General features: G+C 55.8%; 1 protein-coding gene across 3 annotated transcripts; it reads right to left on the reverse strand.

Annotated features, from left to right (window-relative positions):
- Nucleotides 1–1,839: 1,839 nt before the first annotated feature.
- LOC129512611 (transmembrane ascorbate-dependent reductase CYB561) lies at nt 1,840–14,281 on the reverse strand. 3 transcript variants are annotated; one of them, XM_055330024.1, is made up of 6 exons: nt 14,176–14,281; nt 6,165–6,378; nt 5,144–5,242; nt 4,763–4,866; nt 4,134–4,291; nt 1,840–3,899 (listed from the first exon to the last, which is right to left on the reverse strand). In XM_055330024.1, the coding sequence occupies exons 2-6, from the start codon at nt 6,367–6,369 to the stop codon at nt 3,707–3,709; spliced, it is 759 nt and encodes a 252-aa protein (XP_055185999.1). In that variant the 5' UTR covers nt 6,370–6,378; nt 14,176–14,281; the 3' UTR covers nt 1,840–3,706. The 3 variants fall into 3 exon arrangements, with proteins under 3 accessions (XP_055185999.1, XP_055185991.1, XP_055186008.1); XM_055330016.1 differs by having other exon boundaries at nt 6,165–6,381; nt 14,176–14,279; XM_055330033.1 differs by lacking the exon at nt 14,176–14,281 and adding an exon at nt 13,740–14,048 and having other exon boundaries at nt 6,165–6,381.
- Between the last annotated feature and the right edge of the window lie 7,668 nt (nt 14,282–21,949).

A 21,949-nucleotide genomic window follows, 5' to 3' on the forward strand; every position in this document is an offset into this window, starting at 1 on the left:
TCATTCAGTGAAGTGACTGAGCACCTACTCAGAGTTGGGGCAGCACGGTGGGCACTCAAGAGAGCTGTGGCTGAGAAGACAGTTCTGTGCAAAGGCTTGCAGTATCCACTGAGAGAGGGAGGCTTTTTCTTCAGTGAGTTTCTCTCCAGCCAAATCAAGGGCGCACTGAGCTCTTCTTGTTTCATTTTAGTAGCTGAGGCTGCACCCTTGTCCTGCTGCCAGAGAAAGCTGTCACGTCCACAGGCTGCGTGCCCGGGGCGAAGGGATGCCCCCTAGCTCGAGTTCTGAAGGAAAGTGGTCAAAGCTGGAAGCCATTACTTCCAGAGCTTTGCTTTTTCTTCATAAATCTGGATAGACTTTCCCATCCTTACCATCTAGAGAACTAGGCCGCTGCACTGTAGAAGCTGCAGGGTTCCTGAAACCAGCTGGGGATTTGATACCTTTTTCTAAAAAGTGGCTAGCATGGAGTCCTGCAGCCCTTCCTGCCTAGCAGGTACCTGTCTACTGTAGGGACGAGCTGTAGGGACACAGCTTCCCCTAGACACCAGTGTGTGCTGAACAAACATCCCTATTGTGTCAATACATCCATTTCCCCCAAAGCTGGAAAAGCAGGAAAACCAGGCACGCAGTCATCCCAGCCTGGATGCCAGAGTTACCTTCAGAAAAGAAAGGAGAAGACTCTTGAATGAACCACCTACTGGTTTGAAAACTTTGAGACCTCAAGGGGTTCCAAACCCAGTTAAGGTGAGGGGCATCCTGACAGGTAAAGGAGGCAAGAGGTCCATCTGCAGGGAGAAGAGGCACCACCTTCATGGCTGGGATCTTTTGAATATTTACAAACTTAGGAGACCCTTGATGCAGAGGCAAGCATAAGAGTTGGAAGTGAGATGGGACACCAACAGGGTCAAGGTGATTCTGTCCTCATTCTGAGAGCCAGCTGTGACCTTGACTGAGCCATCAGCTTGTGACACATATGAAGTCGTGTGCTTTGCAAGCTTTTAAGCCAATGAAGGTTCAGGCAGAAGCTTCATTCAGGAGAAAGAACATGGATGCAAAAAGCAAAGACCTCTCAAAAATATGAAGAATAGGAGGCACTTGGGTGGCTCAATGATTGAGCTGCTGCCTTGGCTCAGGTCATGATCCCAGGGTCCTGGGATGGAGTCCTACATTGGGCTCCCCGCAGGGAGGCTGCTTCTCTATGTCTCTGCCTCTCTCTCTGTGTCTCTCATGAATAAACAAAATCTTTTTTTTTTTTTAAAGGACAGAGAATAAAGTAAATGTCAGGAAGGATTCATGTTACCCAAGGAGTACTTACCAGAGGGCTTGCTGTAGGATTCCTTTAAATAGTATTTTAAGCGATGATGCTTTTCTGGAGCACACAGAGCATCCCGCCTTGAGATCACCATAAACACACCTCCTGCCTGAGCCTTAGGGATTGTTCTCAAGTGGAATCTCAGCTTGTTCTCAAAGCTTTGCTCCTCTTCTTAAGGAATTAAGAGACAGATTTTCAAAAGGTAAAAAGTGAACAGAATACTGGGGAGAACTTCTTGCCAAGGCCCTTATCGGGCTGCACCCTCCAGGCCACTCTCTCTGGGCTGAGGAAAGGGTTTCTCTAACCCTAAGGGAGCGCCTCCCACACTGGGGTCAGACACTGAACAGCCCCTGGGCCATTTCAGAGCCTGTGCCATGACAGATTATCTTTAATCACTTTACCTTCTGTGCCCAGTGGGGGGACGTTCAATTTCTGTTGAGCCTAGTAAGACTAACTTCATGTATCTGACTCCACTAGAAGCACAAGCTTCTCTTTTTTTGTCACAGCAAATGAAGACAAGTCAGAGATCTGCTGTAGACATTTATTGAATCATCTATTACACCAATGCTACATTGTACTTCACAGAAGACTGGCCACAGGCAAAGTAAAATAAACCACCATGCATCAGCTTGCAGGGGGCTTCCTGAATCATCCAACATACACTTTGGCAAGCGGGCCAGTTTACAGATTTTGACTACAAATCTAAGGTTCCGTTTCTCTATGTGTCATCTGGCAAGGGAGACACACAATTGTACTTTGGTAGTTCGTCCAAGGGGGCGTTTCTCCACGTGTAACTATCTGGCTATACAGCGTGAGCCAGGCCCTGGCAGAGAGCATGGTGTAACCAGGCGAACACCCAGTCCGTCCAGGCAAGCTGCAGCGGAGGTGGGGGAGGTGGGGAGAGGCTCAGAGGGGACTGGGCAGCCCTGCGGGGGAGGGGGGCAGCTCCAGACCCCAGCCACCTGCTCAGAGAAGTGGCAGCAGCCGGAGGCAGGGCCCAAGGCCAAAATCGAGAGTTAGAAATCTGAGAATTGGAGGATTGGAGGAGGCCAGCCCCATTCTCTAAGGCAGCACTGAGTGAGAAAAAGGCAACCGTCAAAGGAACAGTAGTCAGGTTTGGAAATCTCATTCATTTCTTCATGTCAGTAAATTGTGTCTGTCTCAAACTGGGTCATGTTCCTCAAAGCCCAGAAAACAAGAAGAGAGCATTCACCAAGTTCAAGAAGCACAAGGTCAATGCTCTAATCACGTTACTTCGAGACTGAAGCCAAAGAGTGACTCAGGAGGCAGCACAGCCTGCTTATGCAGCTGGGGGATTAACCCGATTCCAACTCAGTCCCAACTTCCTGCAAAATGGGCCCAGGTAAAGGGATGAGGCTTTCCTCCAGAACACAAGCAGGCAGCCCTGCCTTCCCCGCTGAGCGGGAATAAGACTAGAGCAGCAGCCTTCTGTTTTAAAAAAAAAAAAAAAAGAAAAAAAGAAAAGATCCGTGCCCTTGGCCTCAGGGCAGAGCCAGAGCAGCGCCTAAGCCAGCTGGTGTGGGCGGGGACCCTGCGGGAGTAGCTGCAGGACAGCTCACCCACCGCCCAGGGGGCCATCTCCGCCCTCCCCTGTCGCCCTCAGCGCCAAGTACAGTTTGTCTCAGTCCTGTGGCCCGTCCCCCTCCCAGTAGAGCCGTCCTGGGGTTGAGGACTGAAGAAAGGGAAGGCGAAGCGCAGACAGGGCCAAAGCCACATCTCCACAGCTTCCCAGGGGCCCGTCCCTCCCCTCTCCGGGGGAACCCTGCCCTGAACACCAACATATTTTATACATAATATCACTTGCTCCGCTGCCAAAGCCTGGACCCATTCTCACCACGTGTTACTCAGACTAGCGAGACTCCTGCTTTGCATTCAGTGTTACACAAAGCAAGTCTTGGCCTCGCCAGGCCTGTCACTAAGGTCCAGTTTCTCCCACAGCTTTGTGCTCTTTGCAGCCCCTGGACGTGGCCCAGCATCCGCTGCTTCAACAGGAGAGCCACTCTACGTCTTTAGGGATCTGTGCTTTTGTAATCAGGACTGACCACCCAAAACCCTACCCAGAGCTTCTCGATTTGAGGGTGGGGGGGTGATGGTGACCCAGGGGCAGGGGTTGGTGGATGACTGACAGGACTCTAAAGCAGCAGCAAGGAGGGAAAGCAGAGGAAGCCAAGTCCTTCACCCCAGAAGTCAGACCTCAAAGTTCCCGGGAACGCAGCCCCCACACTCCCTACCCACCCTGCCGAGCCCTCCCCAGGAGCCGCTGGTCCTATGGGCAGCCTCAACGGGGCGTGGGAAAGACGCCTATCCAAACCCCCAGAACTGAGGAGGCCAGCCCCAGCCAGGCCCTCCCTGTGGTGGGGCAAGGGCAGGCCGTCACTGGGAGCTGGGGCTGTCGCCTTCCGTCAGCGTCTTGAAGTCCATGGAGAGAGCCTGTTCTTCCGCCTGGGGTGGCCGCTTCCAGTCAGCGCGAGTCAAAATGTAGAGCACAGTCACACCAAAGCTGGCCAGCAGCAAGCCCAGCACGTTGGCCAGGACACCCTCAGCCTCAAACGTGCTGTACTTGGCCCTGCAGGGTTAGGGCGGAAGGGAGAAGCCACCCAAAGGGTCACTGTCAGGCCCAATGCCATTTGCACCCAGGCCAGAAAGATGGAGGGTGTTCCAACCCGGCCTCCCCGGGCCCCCCAGAGAGGAGAACCACCACTCCACTAAGTCCACCAAGAGCTGGCCCAGAAGGCAGAGGTCTGGGGAAGCAGAGGGCAAGGCTCCATCTCTGCTGGCCCCGGAGACACAGGACACTCACCCAAGTTTAAAAAGCAGCGCCTCCTTCAGGCCCAGCAGGGCTGTGCCCACAGACAGGACGAAGATGGTGGCGCCAAAGAAGACGTGCTGGGGGCGGTAGCGGCTCCGCAGCGAGAATGAAGCTCCGGGGAACAGGAAGAAGCTGAAGCCCAGGAGCCACTGCAAGGAAAGGCGGTGGAGCTGGGGACTGAGCTGGCCCCCGGCCCAGCCACCCCAAGGCCACCCCGGGTAAGCCGTGTCCAGACACTGTCTGGGAAGTCCTCCATCCACCCACTTGGCTTCCTCAGTCCCGGGAGCAAGGGTGAGGAAGCAGTAAGCACCCACAGGAAAGGTCCTGGCCCCGGCAGGGCGCTCCAGGCCTGCTCTCAGTTCACCGGGCCTGTATGCTTGCTCGGCAGCCTGGGCCAGAGGCCAAACAGTGCGCGGGGTCAGCTGGAAGGCGCCTGGGTCTGAGGCCCCCTCACCCGTGATCCTGGCTTGGCACCCATCTCAGAATCTGAAAGCAGCATCCAACTGTGCTAAAGCACCTTTTTCACTTTCAGGCACATGCCTTGGAAAATGGGCCCCCTGGTGGCACTCACGTCCCCGCCCCGGCCTCCCCCCACATCGTTGTGGGGCTGAAGGACTCACCTGCACGAAGTAGAGGACAAACACGAGGATGCCACACCAGCTGTGCAGGCTGTACAGGTCAGCGTAGCCCTTCTGCCGGTGGTAGTCGAACACCGCCACCAAGCCTGGAGCACAGTAAAGGGCCATGTGAGGACAGGGCTGTGGGGCGGGGAGTGGGTGAGGTGACCCAAGGGAAACCCCACTAGCTGGGACTTCTGGGATCTGGTCCCAGCTTGATGGCTGCCAGCACCCAGTGTCCCGGCAGGGGACGCCAGCAGGGGGAAGGGGCATGGGGAGGAGGCCACAGCAGACCTGGAGGAGAGACCAGACCTGTCCCGCAGCCTCTTCCCCCAGGTCAGAAGCAGAGGGAGAGGAAAGGAAAAGCCGTGCCCCGGAACTCACCCACGAGGGCGATGATGAGCGCGAGGACATGCAGCAGCCCGTGCAAGACTTTGGTTGTGCGTTTGGCCTCATTCCTGAAGACACGGTAAACCAGCAGGGCTTATGGGGAGTGAGAAAAGGAACGTCAGGCCTGCGTGCTGCTGGCACCAAGGAGACATGCCTTGGCTAGGAAGGGTGATCTGAATTAAGGGCTTGTCAAGGTACCTCAGCCACATTAAACAAGGCTCCCGGGGGCCCAGCACTCCCCCAGCTGCCACCTCCACTTCCTGGTCAAGTGTCCTGTGTACTCCAGGCTGTGTTGTAGGTTCATCATGCGGTCACAATGAGGGCCCACCAAGCTTCTGAGGTCACCTCTTAGCTATGATGATTCTCAAATAGTCCAGTATGGAAGCCTGAGCAGACATTAACTACCTGTAGCAAGCAGGCTCCCTAGTTGCGGGGGCCCCTGGTTCCCAAGCTAACCCCCTCATTCGGCTGAGCGGGACAGGGCCAGGCGGCATGGGGAATGCCTCTGAGGATTCCGCTGCTGAAGGAGGGGCTGTCACCAGGACCTCCTCTAGGAAGAATGGGTCAAATAGATCCAGATTTGGATTTCTTGTTACCAGAGAAGAAGGCCACAGAAGGCAGGGTGGGAGCTAAACATGGCCTCACTCCCACCCCAGAGAGCTTTAGTTTGGCCACAGCTAGTATCCCCCCGACATGCACACACACACACAGTCACCCTCTTTCTCCCAATTTCAGCTCAAGGCCCAGCCCCTGGGCTGCCTGCTCTAAGCAGCGCGAGCGCACACCCTCAGACACTCCTTGTCGAAAGAGCCAGGGTAAGTAGGAAAGGAGTTGCTACCCACCAACCCCAGGCCCCTGGATTTGGATGCCTGGGATCCCCAGGCTCCAAGCAAGCTTCCTTCATGTCTTTTCTGGAATCTGAAACGTGCCCAATTACAGGAGACCTCAGGGCTAAGCGAGGTCTGCAAACAGCCTCCCCCAGGGGCGCTCCAGAAGTGCAGGCAGTGGGACTCACCATCTCCCTGCAGGAAGATCAGGCCTATAACCATGCAGAGCGGATGTACATTAAACTGCAGGGTGCCCTCCCAGGCGATGCCGCCCCTGTACAGGCCGAGCCACGCACCGGTCATGGCCACCACCGTCAGGCCCAGCAGCTGGGAGAGCGCCACGTAGTAAGGCAGCGCTCCGGGGGTGGCCGCCACACCGGCCCGGCTCTCCATGCTGAGCAGCTGCTGCAGGAGAGACAGGAGAGCTCAGAGCAGCTGGCACCCCACAGGCACACCCCTGGCCTCTGAGGCCAACCGGCGCACCCTCCGCCGATCTGCCCTCAGGGCCGCCCGTGCTAAAGCCCTGTATCCCCAGTCTCAAGGGTGGCTGGGCAGGGGTGCCCCACTTCCCCCAGAGACAGGCCAGATGCCTGGCTGTGAGATGCAATGAGGGTGCAAGTGAAGGCCCTCCAAATTCGGGGGCGGCGGGGGCCCTGCGCCTGGGCTTTATATTGTTTGATGAGGCCCTGGGTCTTCTCAGGGGGGCCTCACAAATGAGGTACAGAGAAGTGAGAAAACCCCTTGAAGGACCAGGGTCTGTCGGGGGGGGGGGGGTCATGAGTACATCCAGGGAGGAGAAAGCCGACCCCCCCACCCCAGCCCCCCACAGCCAGCATGCCTGCAGCAGCCTGAGATAAAGAGCCCTGCCCTCCCTGTGGGCCTGGGCGAGGCCCCCACAGCAGGTGCTTGCAGGAGAGATGTGCTCTGACCTGCTTGCCTGCAGGCCTGCAGGAGTGGGGAACAGGAGCAGCCAAGCAGCCTGCTCCCCCTGCTGCCCCCCCTTAGGGCTGCACGGCTCAGGTGAGCTCTCCAAACCTAAAGGCACCAGAAACCTACAGGGGCCAGCACCCGGCCACTCACTCCCGCAATGCTGTCGGGGCAAGAAGCAGGGGGTCTGATCCCCTGGGAAGGACGAAGGCAGTTCGGGGAGGTGGGAAAGCCCTGCTCAGGGCGCTGTGTGTGTGTGGTGAGCCCGTTTCCTGGCTCCTCTGTGCAGTCCCCCCCATGTTAGCCTCCCCAGGGTCAGGATGGCCCTTGTGCCAGCTCTTCACCCTGAGCCAGTGGATTCTCCTGACCCAGAGCCCAGCCCTGGCCCCTACGCCCAGGAGGCAGAGGCACTGGGGCACGAACGAAGATGACTTCCACCCCCCTCATCCTGGTGCTGGGCATCCTGTGCCCACAGAAAGGTGCTCTCCCCTCCCCAGCCTCCCGGCCTCTCCTAGAAGCACTGGGAACATCCCAGAGGAGACAGCTGAGCAGAGCCGTGGCCCAACAGGCTTCTGGGCCCCGCTAACAGCCAGCGGGAGCTCGCTCTCTACCCCTTGCCGCACAAGAACTCGTGTCTGGTTGGTGGGTGGCGGGGAGGGACTCCTTTTACCTCCAGGTTCTCTCTGCCATACCCGACAAGTGTTGGCAACTTCACCATGAAAAAAAGGCGGGGGCAGTGGGGAGTGTTACTAATACACACTCCCTACAGTAAAATGCAGATTAGCAAAAAAAGGTAAAAATTCCAAGTAATTAGCATTTTCACATGTGTCCTCACATCCCTTTTTTCTAGAAACACATACAGTATTTTATAGAAACAGAATAGGTATGACCTGTTTAACTTCCCAGTAGGTCATGCATATCTTTTCATGTCGAATATCCACCTACGCCATCGTTTGCATGACGTCACAGGATTCTTCTGTGCAGCTGTTCCATGCTGTAACCAAGGCCCGATCCCTGTTGTTCAACATTTAGCTAGCTTCCAGTTTTTCGCTAAATGAACCACACTATGTGGCCATCTCTGCACGTGTGTCTAATTCCTAACCGGAGAAACGGAACCCTGCAGCAAGCCTACGTTCTCTTTTACTTTTTTGACATTTTATCAAATCATCTTCTGAACACACTCCCATGGCAGGGAGGCACATCTGTTTCCAGAAGGCCTGGCACACTATGAACCCTCATTTCTGAAACTCTTGTCTCTGTATCTGTCACCTTTCACAGGTAAATCTAGGCCCGGTTCCAATCTCTTCCCCAAATACAAATCCTGTTTCTAACTACCCACTGTGTTCTCTACCTACATCCCACAAACACTTCAAACTCAGCACAAAGTCAACGCACCTGCCCATTGCTACCAAGTCCCCTCCTGACCAGGCAGGTGGCCAGTGTGGCTCCCTCCTGGGCCTGGCCCTGACAACTGTGCAAATGTCAGTGGAGACAGGTCACCGAGTCCAAGGGGATCCCCCCTCCCCGAGTCCCCCCCGCCATCACTTCCCTCCTGGCCCTCTTCATCGCCACCACCCCAGCCAGGGCATGGAGCTTCTACCCCAATCTCTGTACCCCCTTCAACATGCCAGACCTGCCAGGGACGAGCCAGCTCCCCAATCCTGACGCCCTACCCTGCATGAAAGGGCCGCTACCTGCTGGTGAAAAGCCAATCTTGTAACATGATGCTGACTCCCTTCCATCTGTGGCCCTGGGTTTTCTCACCAAACCCACTCAGAGGATACCCTCGCTTCCCACTTCCTGGCCCTCACAACACTCTCTGCCTCACACTCCTCCCCGCGCCTACCGGCTCCCCACCACTCGCCCCTCCTCCACCTCCTCCACTCACCCTCCCCTCCATCCATCTGTCCACAACCTGGAATGGGCATTTCGCTCACCTCTGCCCCTCCGAGACTGGCCTGCAGCTGACTTACCCGGTGGCGTCCTGCCCCCCCGTTAGGCTCACCTGTGCCTCTCTGCTCACGGGCCCTGTGAGCTGGTGCCAGGCCGGGATGCGTCCTGCTCCTCTAGGGCCTCCTCAGCATCTATTCCCTTGCACAGACTCTAACAGGAACAGATGCTGTCCTCTGGTCACTTGTTCTCCGCCCTCCTCCCCTTTATTAGATTCATATAGCCCCGGGGCGCGGTCGGAACCTGATTAGCTCCGAATTAGAAAGAGCAGAAGGAACGTGCTCTGCCGCGGGTCCACCTGCCATGCAGAATAACCAAGGACAGCAATGGGAGCTCTTGGATCTCAGAGCCAATTGAATTGGAATTGGCTCTTGGAATTTCCCAAGAAGGCCATAAGCAGTCTTTTGTTAAGTTACTGAGCCTTTAGATAACCTGGGGATGGGGGCTGGTTGCCAGGGGAACCAACCACGTGACTGAAGCCTGGAATCCTTAGTTCCACCCATCAACTCCCCCCCCTCCCCCCGCCCCAGGAGAGAGGTGCTGGAGATTTGAGTTCAATCACCAATGGCCAGTGATCTAATCAACCACCTCTAAGCAACCAAGCCTCCATTAAAATCCAAAAGGAGCTTCTAGGGAAAGACAGCTCCCCCAGTCCCCAGGGATAGAAGCTCCTGCACTCAGGACCCTTCCGGACCTCACCCTCCCCTCCGCTCCTCTTCATCTGGCGGGTCCTGAGTCATTTCCTTTTATAATAAATCTAATAAGTAAAATGCTTCACTGAGTTCTGTGAGCTGCTCTAGCAAATTAGTTGAACCTGAGGAGAGGGCCATGAGAACTTCCTATCTACAGCAGGTGGGTCAGAAGCACTGGTGCCAACCTGGATGTGTAACTGGCATCTTTAGTGGGGGGCAGTCTTGTGGGACTGAGCCCATAACCTGTGGGATCTGACGCTGTCTCCAGGTAAACAGTGTCAGGACTGAGTTCACTTGCAGGACACCTGGTCGGTGTCCTCTGAGAACTGGAGGAGTGGTTGGTGGTCCTGAAAAGAAAACACACATTGGAGTAGTGAAAGGACTAAATGGGGGGGCTTGAAAGTTCTGCACTGTAAATTCACACCCTGAGTGCCCCCAGGAAGTCAGGCCCCTCATGCTCTTTGCACCCCACCTGCTGAAGTGGAGAGGCCTGCCTGCGTGTGTTGGGAGGACAGGGGCCTCACGGCGGGCTTCCAAGCCCCGACTCCGTACTCGGCATTCTCTCCTGTAACCTTCGCGATACCACTATGATAACAGGAGTATTGGCTCAGTTTAATGGGTGAGGAAATGGGGGCTTAAAGAGGATAGATGACATGCCCCAAATTATCAGCCGCAAATAGCTGCTCAATGATTTGTTCATGAAGCACCCTTTGCATGCTGGCAATACGCCAGATACTGGATAAGCCATGATCCCTGCCTTCAAGGAGCTTGCAGACAAGTTACAGAGCAAACAAGATTTTTTTAAAAAAGTAGCAGGAATTCAAGCCACGAGTTCAACTCAGGCTCCAATGGCCCTTTCCACCATACACACTGAAGACAGTGTCCCCCTACTTTTATACATTGAAGTGGCGCAACCTGAGCAGTAGTTGTCTGGCAGGGGTGTGGCTTTGCCCCGCATCCAGGGTGGGCTGTCTTGCTTTCCAAATACTGAAGTCAATCAAGGATGTATCTGAAAGGGCACTTGCCAAAGATGATCACTTTGAAGCAGAGCTCCAATGGGTCCCTCCCTGTCACATGCCAGTCCTCCCATGTCCCTCACCCCTCAGGAAACCAGACTCCTAAGGCAGTTTAAGCCCATCAAGTACTGGTGTCCCCTGTGGGCTCTCCTGGGGGAAAAAAGAGGCAGGACGGAAACTGGTAGTTAAGAGAGAAGGAGATGGGACACTGGATGGCTCAGTGGTTGAGTGTCTGGTTGAGTGTCTGTCTCGGCTCAGGGTGTGATCCCGAACTCCCAGGATCAAGTCCCACATCAGGCTCCCTGCATGGAGCCTGCCTGCTTCTCCCTCTGCCTGTGTCTCTGCCTCTTTCTGTGTCTCTCATGAAAAATTAAATACATTTTTTTTTAATTTATGATAGGCACACAATGAGAGAGAGAGGCAGAGACACAGGCAGAGGGAGAAGCAGGCTCCATGCATCGGGAGCCCGACATGGGATTCGATCCCGGGTCTCCAGGATCGCGCCCTGGGCCAAAGGCAGGCACTAAACCGCTGCGACACCCCGGGATCCCTAAATAAAATCTTTTAAAAAAGAGAGAGAGAAGGGGACACAGGAGGCTGAACCAACTGATCAGTGAGCTTTTCACAGAGGCTCCAAAGGCAGCGCTCCTGCCCCATCTGTCTGGGGAACTAGGCATCCAGGAGAAAGCCATAAAGATTAACCTGTGGAACTTCAGAGGCCCAAGCTGTCTCCCCCACTCCCCCTCCCAATGTGAAGGTGATTTAAGTCCAAGTAAGAGGGATGCTCAAAGCTCACACCAAGCAAGACCATCCTGCCTCAGGCAGGCCTGTGCCTTGCCTACAGGTGGCCTCATAGTCAATAAGCTCCAAGGGGGAAAAATCCAGATTCACAAAAAAGATGAAGTAGTGAGTGGTTCAGTGGTTTACAGGACATGAGCAGAAAGATTCTTTCAACATCAACAATGGCATTCCCCCATTCCTTATTCCATTCAACATCATTGGCAACCTCTCTTTGTGCAAAGGAAGGGCTGCTTCCAATGCTGGAGAGAGAACACATTACAGGGACTCTGGCTGGAATCTGACCTGCCCACAAAACAGATCGAACATGTGCAAACCTTGAAGTCAGTTGAGAGTCACTCCCTACTAAGCAGATGTCTTGGAATCATGCTCCTTGGGTTCATCCAGACAGTGACAAGACTCTCTCTTCCTTCCCAATTGGGTTGTCCCTCCAGAATGCTGGCAGTCCTTATACCTCCTTTGTTCCCAAAGCAGAAGCATGGGCAGCAGCATCAGGCCTGGAAGCAGCCACTCTCCACCCCAAAGGCCTCCTCTGCCTCACAGACCCGAGTCTTGGAAGCAGAGGAGGCTCTAATAGTCCCTTACTCAGTCACCCTCCTTGCTGTCAGAGCACAGGATGGGGGTGACAGTTCTGGCAGCTTCTGGAACTTTGGGCTGATACAGTCACCCCCTCCCCTCCCACACACTTGCAGTCAGGTTCCACTTAATGCAATCAAACAGGGACAGGAGCTACCCGCAGGGCTTGAACGTGCTGAGAATCACTGTTTCTCCCCCAGCCCACAGTTTCATTAAAAGGCCACGAGGCCTAATCTCATTATGGGGACCAGACATTGACTGTGTCCTAGAGCCTGGAAGCTGGCAGCCTGGCCTGGCCACAGCCCTCCTTGTCCACAGCAGGGTTCTAATTGGGTTAGAGAAGATTATATTGGGGACGGAGGTTAGAGCTTTTCTTGATGAGTGAGTGGGGGAGGAGGGGACAACTCAATTGCCCTAGAATGTCCTAGAATGTGATGGAAGAGAAGGCAAAATGAAGGTTGAGCTGTCAGGCAGAGCTCCAATTAGCCTGCAGGAAGAAAGCAAAGCTTGAAGTTAGACACTGGGCCTGGTTCTCCATTAAGTACAGCGGGCTTGGTGCCAGGGCTCCCAAAACTTGTAGGGACCCACAAAAAATGTTATGATTTCTACCAAAGTCGGGAGGAAAAACAAATTCAGCGTTGAAGAAAACGTTCTAATTTTTAATCCAGCTTGGATTACATTTGTCTTTATACCAACACAGTTGTAAAATATAGGGTGTTTGTTTGTTTGTTTTACTGTTACTATTTTTAATGGAAGAAGGGTCCCAGCAAGGCAAAAGTGCCTAGGACCCATGAATGCAGCTCCGGTCAAGCAGATGTGATGTTAAAACCAGTCCCACTGTTTATGACTCTGTGCTCCTGGACAAGCCAAGTCCCCTCCCTGAGCCTGCTTCCTCATCCACAACATAGGGGATATTGAGTCTCACCTGATTTACTCACTGGCCCAGCAAAAATTAAGTGGGATAAATATGTACTGGTGCCTAGCAAAGTGCCCATCACATGGTTGGCATTCAGATAACAATCTAATAAAAACAAAACCTTGGGAAGAGTCGCACATCCAAAGTTGTTAACATAAGAAGTTTGGGGCCACAGAGAGCCAGATGGCAGCAGACAGCCCTACCACCTCTCATAAACCCACACTCCTCTTCTATCTGCTCCCGTCCCCCACCCTGGATCTGGGGTGGATTCCTTCACCCATGCCTTCTGGTGTTGCTGTGCCACTCCATATTAGAGAAGCCAAGCTCTGCCAGCCAAGAAAAGGTGGCCAGGGCCAGGGCAAGGTGGCAGACAGGGGTGGCTCCACCTCCCGGCTTCCGGCTGCCTCCTCCCGCACGGAGGTGGGGGGAGGTTGCCGCACCCTTTCTCTCTGTGGGTCTCACCTTGGCATTTACAAGTTTTCGTTCTGTATTTTTCTGCCTCAAATCCAATTTCACAAGAGAAATCAAGGTACCTGTGAGAAGGTGGGATTTCTTCATTTGGTATAAAAACAGAGTTAAAGAATCCAGATGTCCTGAGATGGAGCTTCATTTAATGAGACTTAGAAATCCCTGAAAGACTGGCAAGTTAGGGATAATGAGAGGAGAGGGACAATCTCAAAGAGAAAGGCTGGGGGTAGGGTCCACAGGGATCCCTCTCACTGTGACGCCCTGGGGGAAAGAGCAGGCGTGGGGGGGGGTGGCCCTGCCATCACCTGGGTGTCAAAGGCAGCAGCGGGCCCCTCCCTCCGCTCAGTTCTGCACCCCTGTACTCAGGGCCCCGCAGGGCCGAGCCGGCGAGCCAGGGTTTCCCAAACGAGACACTCCTACCCTCACACAGGAAGCTGCGCAGGTTCCAGAACTAGGTTCTCGTAGCTAGATCTTTTTCAGCCCCAAAGGAAGAGAGGCGAGGCTGAGGAGAGAACCAGCAAAGCAGTCCGCGGGTCTCGGTTTCAGGTTTCAACACAACAGTCGTAGCAAACGTTGGCGGGTCCACGTCTACCCTCCCGAGTTTCTAGAACAGGTGAGGTCACCTGGCGCTCGACCTAACTTCCGCAGTGGCGCGGAGGCCGACAGCTCCCGCGGGGCGCACGGCCCGCTCTCGCCGGTCCCGACCGGCTCCGGGGGGCTGGGGAGCGGGTGAGGTGCGGGGGACGCGGAGGCCGGAGCCGGCGGGGGGGGGGGGGGGCGTCCCGCTGCCGCACACCTGGGCGCCGCCCCGGCCTCGCGCGGGGGCTCGGCTCGCACCCACCCGCCGGGCGCCTACCTGGCCGGGCGCCGGGCCCGGAGCTGGTCCCCGCCGCGCAGCACCACACGGCGCCCCGGCCGGCGAGCTCCCGGCGCCGCGCCCGGGCCGCTCGGCCGGTTCCGCCCGTCGCCCGCCCCCGCCCCCGCCCCCCGCGCGGAAGCTACGGCGTCGCCATGACGACGGGGCGGCGGCCGCGGGGGCGGCGCGGGGCGGGGCGGCGCGGGTCACGCCCAGGGCGCCGGAAGTGCCCCCGCGCGCGCCGGCCGGGCCCCCGCTAGTGCGCGGCGCTCGGGACGCGGCCCTGCGCTGCCCGGGCCCGAACCTTGACGCCGCGCCCCGGGGGCTGAGGGGCCGCAGCGCGCCCACTGCGACCCCGGCCTTCTGGACCCGAGCTCGGGTAACCTTCGAGATCCGGGGCTCGCGACCCGGCGCGCGTTCAGGGGTGCAGGGGGTCTGCGGCCCAGGTGTGGGGACCTCTTGCCCGGGCCTGACGCGGAGGCCGCGGGCGCTGCGGGGGAGGGGGGCGGGAACCGGACCCGGGCCGGGGACGGAGCCGGAGCCCGGCGCCGAGGGGAGGGGCTGCCGCCGGGAGAGCCGCCGCCGGGAGCCGCCGGGAGCCGCCGCCGGGAGCCGCCGCCGGGAGCCCCCGGCTCGGCCCGGGCTCCGCGCTTCCTGATTCCTTCCACGCCCTCCTCCTCCCTCCCTCCTCCCTCCTTCCTCCCCTTCCCCGCGCCCCGCCCCGGGCTCAGGTGGCCACTAGGTGTCAGACACGGCCCGGGCCTGGGCGCACGCCGCGGCTCCTGCAGCCCTTGGGGGACGCGCCCGCCTCCCTCCCGGCCGAGCGAGAGGTGACTGGACGGGGTGGCTGGGCTCACTCCTTCCCCAGTAGCAGCACCCCCAACACACACACACACACACACATACACACACAAAGGTGACATTTTTGCTCCCTTTTGTCAGGGAGCTTTGTCTGGGACTGACTGCCCACCCCCCAAGCAAAGAATAGATACCCGTTGTCGCCAGCCCCGCCGCTGATGAAGGCCTAGACCTTGCCAGCGGCAGCCTCCCCTGTCCCCAGAGCGGGAGAGGAGGATGCCAAGGCCAAAGCTGGGGGCCAGCCTCTACTACAGCCCCTGTCCAGGAAATGCTGTGGGTAGATAACAAGTCCAGCTCAGACTTCTTACAAGCTCAGAACAAAAGGTCCTTTCCTGTCAGATGCCTGGCAAGGCTCCCCAAGAGCCTGAGGGTAGGAGGGAAATGGGGTTTCCTCCCCTGGAGATGTAAAAGGACACCCCTCCCCCACGGGGTCGCTCTCCCTCCCCCTACCTCCCCGGCTGTGGGCTTCCCATGGGCAGTGGCCAAAGGCTCCTGAAGGACTCTGGCCAAGGGGGGGCCTTGGGAATCTAATTCCCCCGCACAGAGGGAACACACTCTCAAGCAAGACACCCGAGGGTGCCCACTGCCCTAGGCACACCTTCTAAGGGACAAACAGAGCAGGGCCAAGCGTAAACCTGCCACGGCATAAATTCGTTGGAGTAACTGTCCAGTTGGAGGAAGCTAATGGACATTTTAAATTAAGCAACAGCTTCCTTGGCGTGCCAACAGGCAAACAGCAGGCAACAAATGCTCTGTGTGTTAAATGTGGAACTGAGCCATTTCCCATTGTTTGGCCTGTATATCTGGGCTTAGAGGAGGACTGGAGTGGGCAGGGTGGCACAGAGGAGCAGAGCCTGCTGGGAACTCTGTGATTTGAGTGCTGAGCTTCCCGGTATAGGGCTTTCAGCCCCTTCCAAAGCTGTAAGAGATGCCTGCTGAGGCAGAATGGGGCCCCTCGGGTCCTTCTTCCCCCTGCCCCCATGATCCCATGGCCCTGGGCAGCCACATTTTCCTCTTAGAAGGGAGAGACTACCATGCCAGCTTAAAGTGGGGAAGGGAGGGAGGTGGGCCTCTGAGTGAGGTAAGGTACCTCCATGGGGACCAGCCATGCGGGGACTTAGCTCTTAAGGGCTCATGGCTCCACTCAACCATTTTAAAGAGTGATCCACCAAACTGCCACTGAGCACCAGAATCCCCAAACCAGGATGACAGACACTCCTACTCTCTCCCCACTACCAGCTGCTGAGGCTCCTGCCACAGAAGCTAGAGAAGCTTCCACTCTACAGCTGGGGTCAGAGGTGGGTAAGAGCAGGCTAGTAGAGCAGCACCAAGGAGCCTTCTTGAGGACTGAGGATGTGGTCCAGGGCATTTTCCATGCAATCCCCTCCCTTCCTGCACTCACAGACCTACACTAGACTTACCAAGTTCACTCCTGCCTCTCTCTTGGAATGCCCTGATCATCACTTGGCTCATTCCTTCATATCTCAACTCCTGAGACTGGCTTTCCCTCACCCCAGTCTAGTACCTGGAGTTGAAGTTGAGATGTAGGGGGAGACTTTGCATTAAGGGTTCTCATGACAGCTCTGGGAAACCACACCTGGAGCTCACCCTGTTCTTTGCCCAAAAGTGTTTAAACAACAGGAAGAACCCAGAGAGTGAATAGAATGTACTGCATGAAAAGGACCTCAGATCCCCCTGGGGAGCCAGGCTGATCAGGGCTGCCCTTACTAGGGTTCCTAGGTTGAGAAAGATGGGTTCCCAGTTAAATTTAAATTCAGTATTTTTTTTGGCCTAAGTGTGTTCCACTTATTACATGTAATATACTAAAATGTGTTTGTCATTTATTTGAAATTTAAATGTAGCTGGATATCCTGTATTTACCTGGCAAGCCTACCTTGCTCCTGTGTGGGAAGGACAAGAGGGGCCTCCTAGCCATTCTGGCCCCTTCCAGAGAAGCTTCTTTCAAAGAACCCTACCCCCCCAGCCAGGCTGAAACAGCCAGTTAACTCCTGTTCAGAGTCAGGCCAAGGTGCATCCAAAGCACGTTCCTGTTCAGCCTGGGCTGCAGGCAGGGGCCTTAATCTTGGGCAACAGAGAATACAAAAGTCATAGGAGACAGGGTTCCACAGGCCAAAGGCTCTGTAAGATGCATGCACACAGAATTCATTCACGCTTTACAACAGTTGATTTATCAAGTCCCTTCTGTGTACCAGGTGCTGGGCGACCCTGGGAATGTATCAATGAACACGACAGGCACGGCCCTGTTTTCTCAGCTCATAAAAAGGCAACTCAGATCATAAAAAGGCAACTCAGATGGGAGGGTCAGGGGAGGCTTCTGGGGCATGTGACATAGACTCAGAGAGCTACAGGGGTTCACCTGGCAAAGGAACAGCAGGGAGATGGCAGGAGTGTTCTGGCCAGAGAAACAGCTCGAGTGGCTAGCGCATCGTGCAGGATGCCTAACCCGTATACCCTCGGGGCTCCTGGGCCATTGCCAAGATCCGCATGCCTGAACCAAAGCCTGTGCCTGCCCTGGAGCTGGGCCTTGCCTTAGGAGGGCAAATCACTGAAAGACACATACCCTGACAGTCTACAGAGGTGGGAGCAGCCTGCTGCTCCAGGTGGCACCATCAGGCCCACTCCCTGATGAACTTGTTCCAACTTCCTGGAAAAGATAGTCTGATTCTGAGAGTATGTGGCTACTTTGGTGAGCTTAAGATGAAAATAGAATCACTCGGGGAGAAAAATCTATCTTTCTACTTCAGGGGCAGCAGCCCCAGCACAAACAGTCCAGTGGAGCAGCAGCAATGGTGAAGGGGTGCCTGGGGGGCAGGGACCTGGCCACTGATGAAGACAGTCAGTCTCCTAGAGCCTCCAGAATTTAAGGGGATTGGGCTGAGCAATGTCACAGGCTGTGGGTCCCACGCTGAGGAAAACAAGTGGGTCTCTGGGTCCCAGAGCTGGTCCAGGCCAGGAAAACAAGACTCGGACAAAAGAGTAACCTGCTCACAAACCAACTGAACACCGCGGGGCAGGTGGAGAAGCCGTGAGAATCAGCATAGTCAGGCCACCTCTTCCCTCTGCCAGGCTCCAAGGGAACCAGATGTGGGTTGGATAAACAGTGAGGACCGCCTGGAGCAAGAGGTGGCCCTGGGTACCCAAGGTGAGAGGCAATGAAAGCGGTGGATTTTCCAACCTCCCATTGTGTTTCTGTGCAGCCCCCTGGGGGAGGGAGGGACCAGGAGGAAGTCTGTTTTCCCTCCTCCAGCTCACCCTCCCTCCTTCCCTTCCTCTAGCCCGCCTTCCCTCCCTCCTTCCCTCCTTCCCTTCTTTTTTCCTTCCTTCCTCACTTCTTTTCCTTTCTTCCAGCAGAGGTTTATTGGGCACCAATTTGTGTCAGCCACTGTCTGGGCCCTGGAGAGATAGTAATCAATGAACAGAAGGTCCTGCTTTTATGTAACTTATATGAAGTGGGGGTGACATAATTAAAAAGTAAACAAGTAAATGACACATATACACACATATGTGTGTATGGACACCCACACACAGACCCTAATTGCCTGTAGCAATAAGCATTATGAAGAAAATAAAGCAGAAGGGCTGGACTGTCACAGGAGGAAGGCCCCCGAGGAGAGAGGGGTGCAGGCCCTGTGAAGATCTAGGGGGAAGGGAAGTCGACCAGAGGGAAGAGGGAGCAAGGGCAGAGGCCCTGAGGCAGGCATGTGCATGGTCACCTCCATCCTGCCCCACCTCTAACGCTCCTCTTCTCCCAGCAGAGGAGACGATGTATACAGAAGGGGAAACAGGATTGCAGACAGGTCCTCAGGGAGGGAAGAGGTTGAAGATGTGAGGTGGTGTGCAGGGACCAGCAGTGGTCCCTGAGGCGTCTAACAAGTGTCTGTAGGCCCATAGTTGTAGCTGTGTGATTCCTGAACGTGTTCTTCACACAATGGGGAAACTGGATGTAGGGCCATCTACATTGGTAGGGCACACTGAGCTCCCCTTGTCCAGCCTGGCCTGAGCAGGAGGCTTTGGAGCCCAACTCCAGGACCGAGCTCCCCTGGGCCAGCTCTCCCCGCCCACCCACCCCCCTCCCCCGGGGAAGAAAACATGAAGAGGTTTGTATCCCAGTGGTGTCCTCAGTCCCCACCTTCCTGCTTTTCTCCTTGGGTAGATCAGTTGGTCAGTCAATCAAGAAACACTGAAGACGATGCGAGCGCTAGGGGCATTTACTGTGGAGAGCGAGGGCATGAGGCTTGGGGTAAAGGGTGGCCAGAGCCTTGGTGGTGTCAGCAGGGGCATGGAGAGAGGGGAAATACTGCTGATAATGATAGCCACCTAATCAGCTCCACAAACCAGCCATAAACTGCAGGTCTACGACTCTTGCACTTTGTTCAAAGCACTTTGTTCAAAACTCTGAGTTCTCAACTTGACTCTGAAAGCAATGCCACTTCTGGCTTCATACCCTCTGGTTCTTGGCCAACCATCTCATGACAGAAGTGCAGCAAGGGTGTGATGGCCATGCTGAGCCGAATGTGAGGGGGGATCAAGCCATGGCCCAGAGGGTGCCCCAAGTGGGAGCTGGGCAGAGACTTATCCAGCATTCCCCAGTGGTGGCTTTATTGCATCCCTCTCTAGGTCAGACCTCAACTGAACCCAGAAGAGCAGAAAAAAGGGGACGCTCATATAAGGCACTATCTCTGATGAGTCCAGTAAGTAAGGCTGATGACTTCCAAGGTCGTAACAAGTTAGCAGCATACCTGTCCTGAGTCAGAGGTGTCCCTTAACCTGGCTTCACCCCTCCCACCTCCATCCTTTACATTTCTCTTGACCTTGGCCATCGCCTCCTACCTTGAGTTTCCTATCAGGCCATCTGGTGCTTTTTGAGAGCAGATTAGATTTGAAGGCATCTTGACCTTAGAACCTCCCTTACCCAGGAAGCCATGCCCCTTGATCCCTCCTGCCAGTCAGTGGGAGACGCTAATAAGCGAGCTGCAACCAGGGAGAATCACCCCCTCTTAGCTGGTCCCCCAGTTCGGATTGATCCTTATCTCTTGCCTCATTGCCCGATGTGAGCCAGTCATGCCTCCTGCTCTAGAAGGTATCTGAGGCGCTTCTTCTGGAGTAGGGCTAGAACTGGGGCCTTCTGCTCTGACAGCAGCAGGTAGCTTATGTCTCTGGGGTAAGCTTGCTTCAAAGTCTCACCCTAAAGCTCCAGGGTTCAAGAATGTTACCCAAGGGGGACGCCCGAGTGGCTCAGCGGTTGAGCATCTGCCTTCAGCCCAAGTCGTGATCCCGGAGACCCGGGACTGAGTCCCATGTCGGGCTCCCTGCATGGAGCCTGCTTCTCCCTCTGCCTGTGTCTCTGCCTCTCTCTCTCTCTTGCTCTGTGTCTCTCAAGAGTAAATAAAATATTAGAAAAAAAAAAAAAAAAGAATGTTGCCCAAGGGCTGGCTCTTAGGTTCCAGAACCTAAGACTGTATTTTTGAAAGGCAAAGTTACTACTTGGAGACTTTACTAAGTCATCCATCCCAACATCCTGTTGTCCACTGTGCCCTTTACAGCTTGAACGGCAATGTCACATCCTGACATTGACAGGACTTTGAGCACTCTCAGCTATCGTGAGCTTTTCTCCCCTCCCAAAGGCCTCTCCTCATTTGATAAAGTGCCCCCAGGGCTTATTTTGGCCAAGGGCTCAGTCTTGGCTTCACTTCACTGAGAATTCGAGACCCAGCTCCTGCTTGCCTGGGCAGCTGGACACAAGCAAATGTGATGGTCCCATGTTAGTGAGCCCAGCTCCTGAGCTCTAGAGTGGCCCAGTGCTGTTTACTGTCCCTGTGGCATCCCCAGTATCCAGGTGGCCAGGCCACCAGCCATCCCTTCCAGAACCACTGCAGGGACCTCCACTGGCCCTATGCAGGTTTCTCCATGGAGAGGCTTCTCCCAGAAGTCCTAGCGCCTGTCTTGCCAGCTGACATCAGAGGAGGTTTGCTAAGATAGAAGGGTCTCAGCTCACATTCTTTCTTCCTAGGCATGTTGGCCAACTATGTCACCCTCAAGGGGGGTGACATGAGGTGGCCCCTGTCTAGCCACAGCAGGGCACTGCCATCTTGTCAACATATGCCTTTCTGCCATCTGCTTAAAAGGCCCTCTCAAGAGGTACTTCCTGAAACAAACGACTACAGAGTAATGGAAAACAAAATGTCATATTCTTCTCCAGGAGTCCCTCTGACCATCTCTGATGCCTTCAGGGAGTTTATCGTAAGGGCCCTCAGCGGTGGGGAGGCCAGGCAGGGTCAGGGTTCTGCCCAGCCTGACAGCAGTCCTGGAGGCCCTTCAGGGGTCCTAGGTGTTCAGAGGACTTTGCCAGGGCCCTGGACATGGACAGGTGAGGGCTGAACCCGGAAAGGAGTTTGCCTCCTATGCTCTGGGTCCCACCATGGAGGCTGTGTTAGAGCCAACTGGCAGGTCCTTTCCCCAGCCCCGGGGGAGGCTGGCCAGATCCCCAGCTCCAGCCCCCCACCCCCTGCCACCCTGATGGCGGCTGCCCCCACCTTCTCTGTGGGGCCCTGTGTTTCTGTCTCTGCTGCCACCCTAGGCCTTGTTGTGCTCCTCTCCCCCTCTCTGTCTCAGCTTCTCTCTCTGGTCCCTCTCCCTGCCCTCCCTCCGTTTCCCTGTCTGGCCTGAGCTTCCCTGGAGGCCCGGGAGACAGATGATCATCTCCGGCACCCCAGAGAGCAGGCAGTTCCTGGCCTCTCGCAAACAAGGGGGGCCTGACCCTCAGCCCATGCGCTCCCCAGGGGCCCACCGGGACTGGTGGTGGGTGCTGGGTGCGTGCAGAGGTCCGGGCAGGTGCAGAGCCCCTCGCCCCGACCTCGGCCGCGCCTGCTGCGGGGGGAGGCTGGAACGCATTGGT

This window comes from Nyctereutes procyonoides, unplaced genomic scaffold (genome assembly GCF_905146905.1).
Source record: "Nyctereutes procyonoides isolate TBG_1078 unplaced genomic scaffold, NYPRO_anot_genome, whole genome shotgun sequence".
Classification (NCBI taxonomy): domain Eukaryota; kingdom Metazoa; phylum Chordata; class Mammalia; order Carnivora; family Canidae; genus Nyctereutes; species Nyctereutes procyonoides.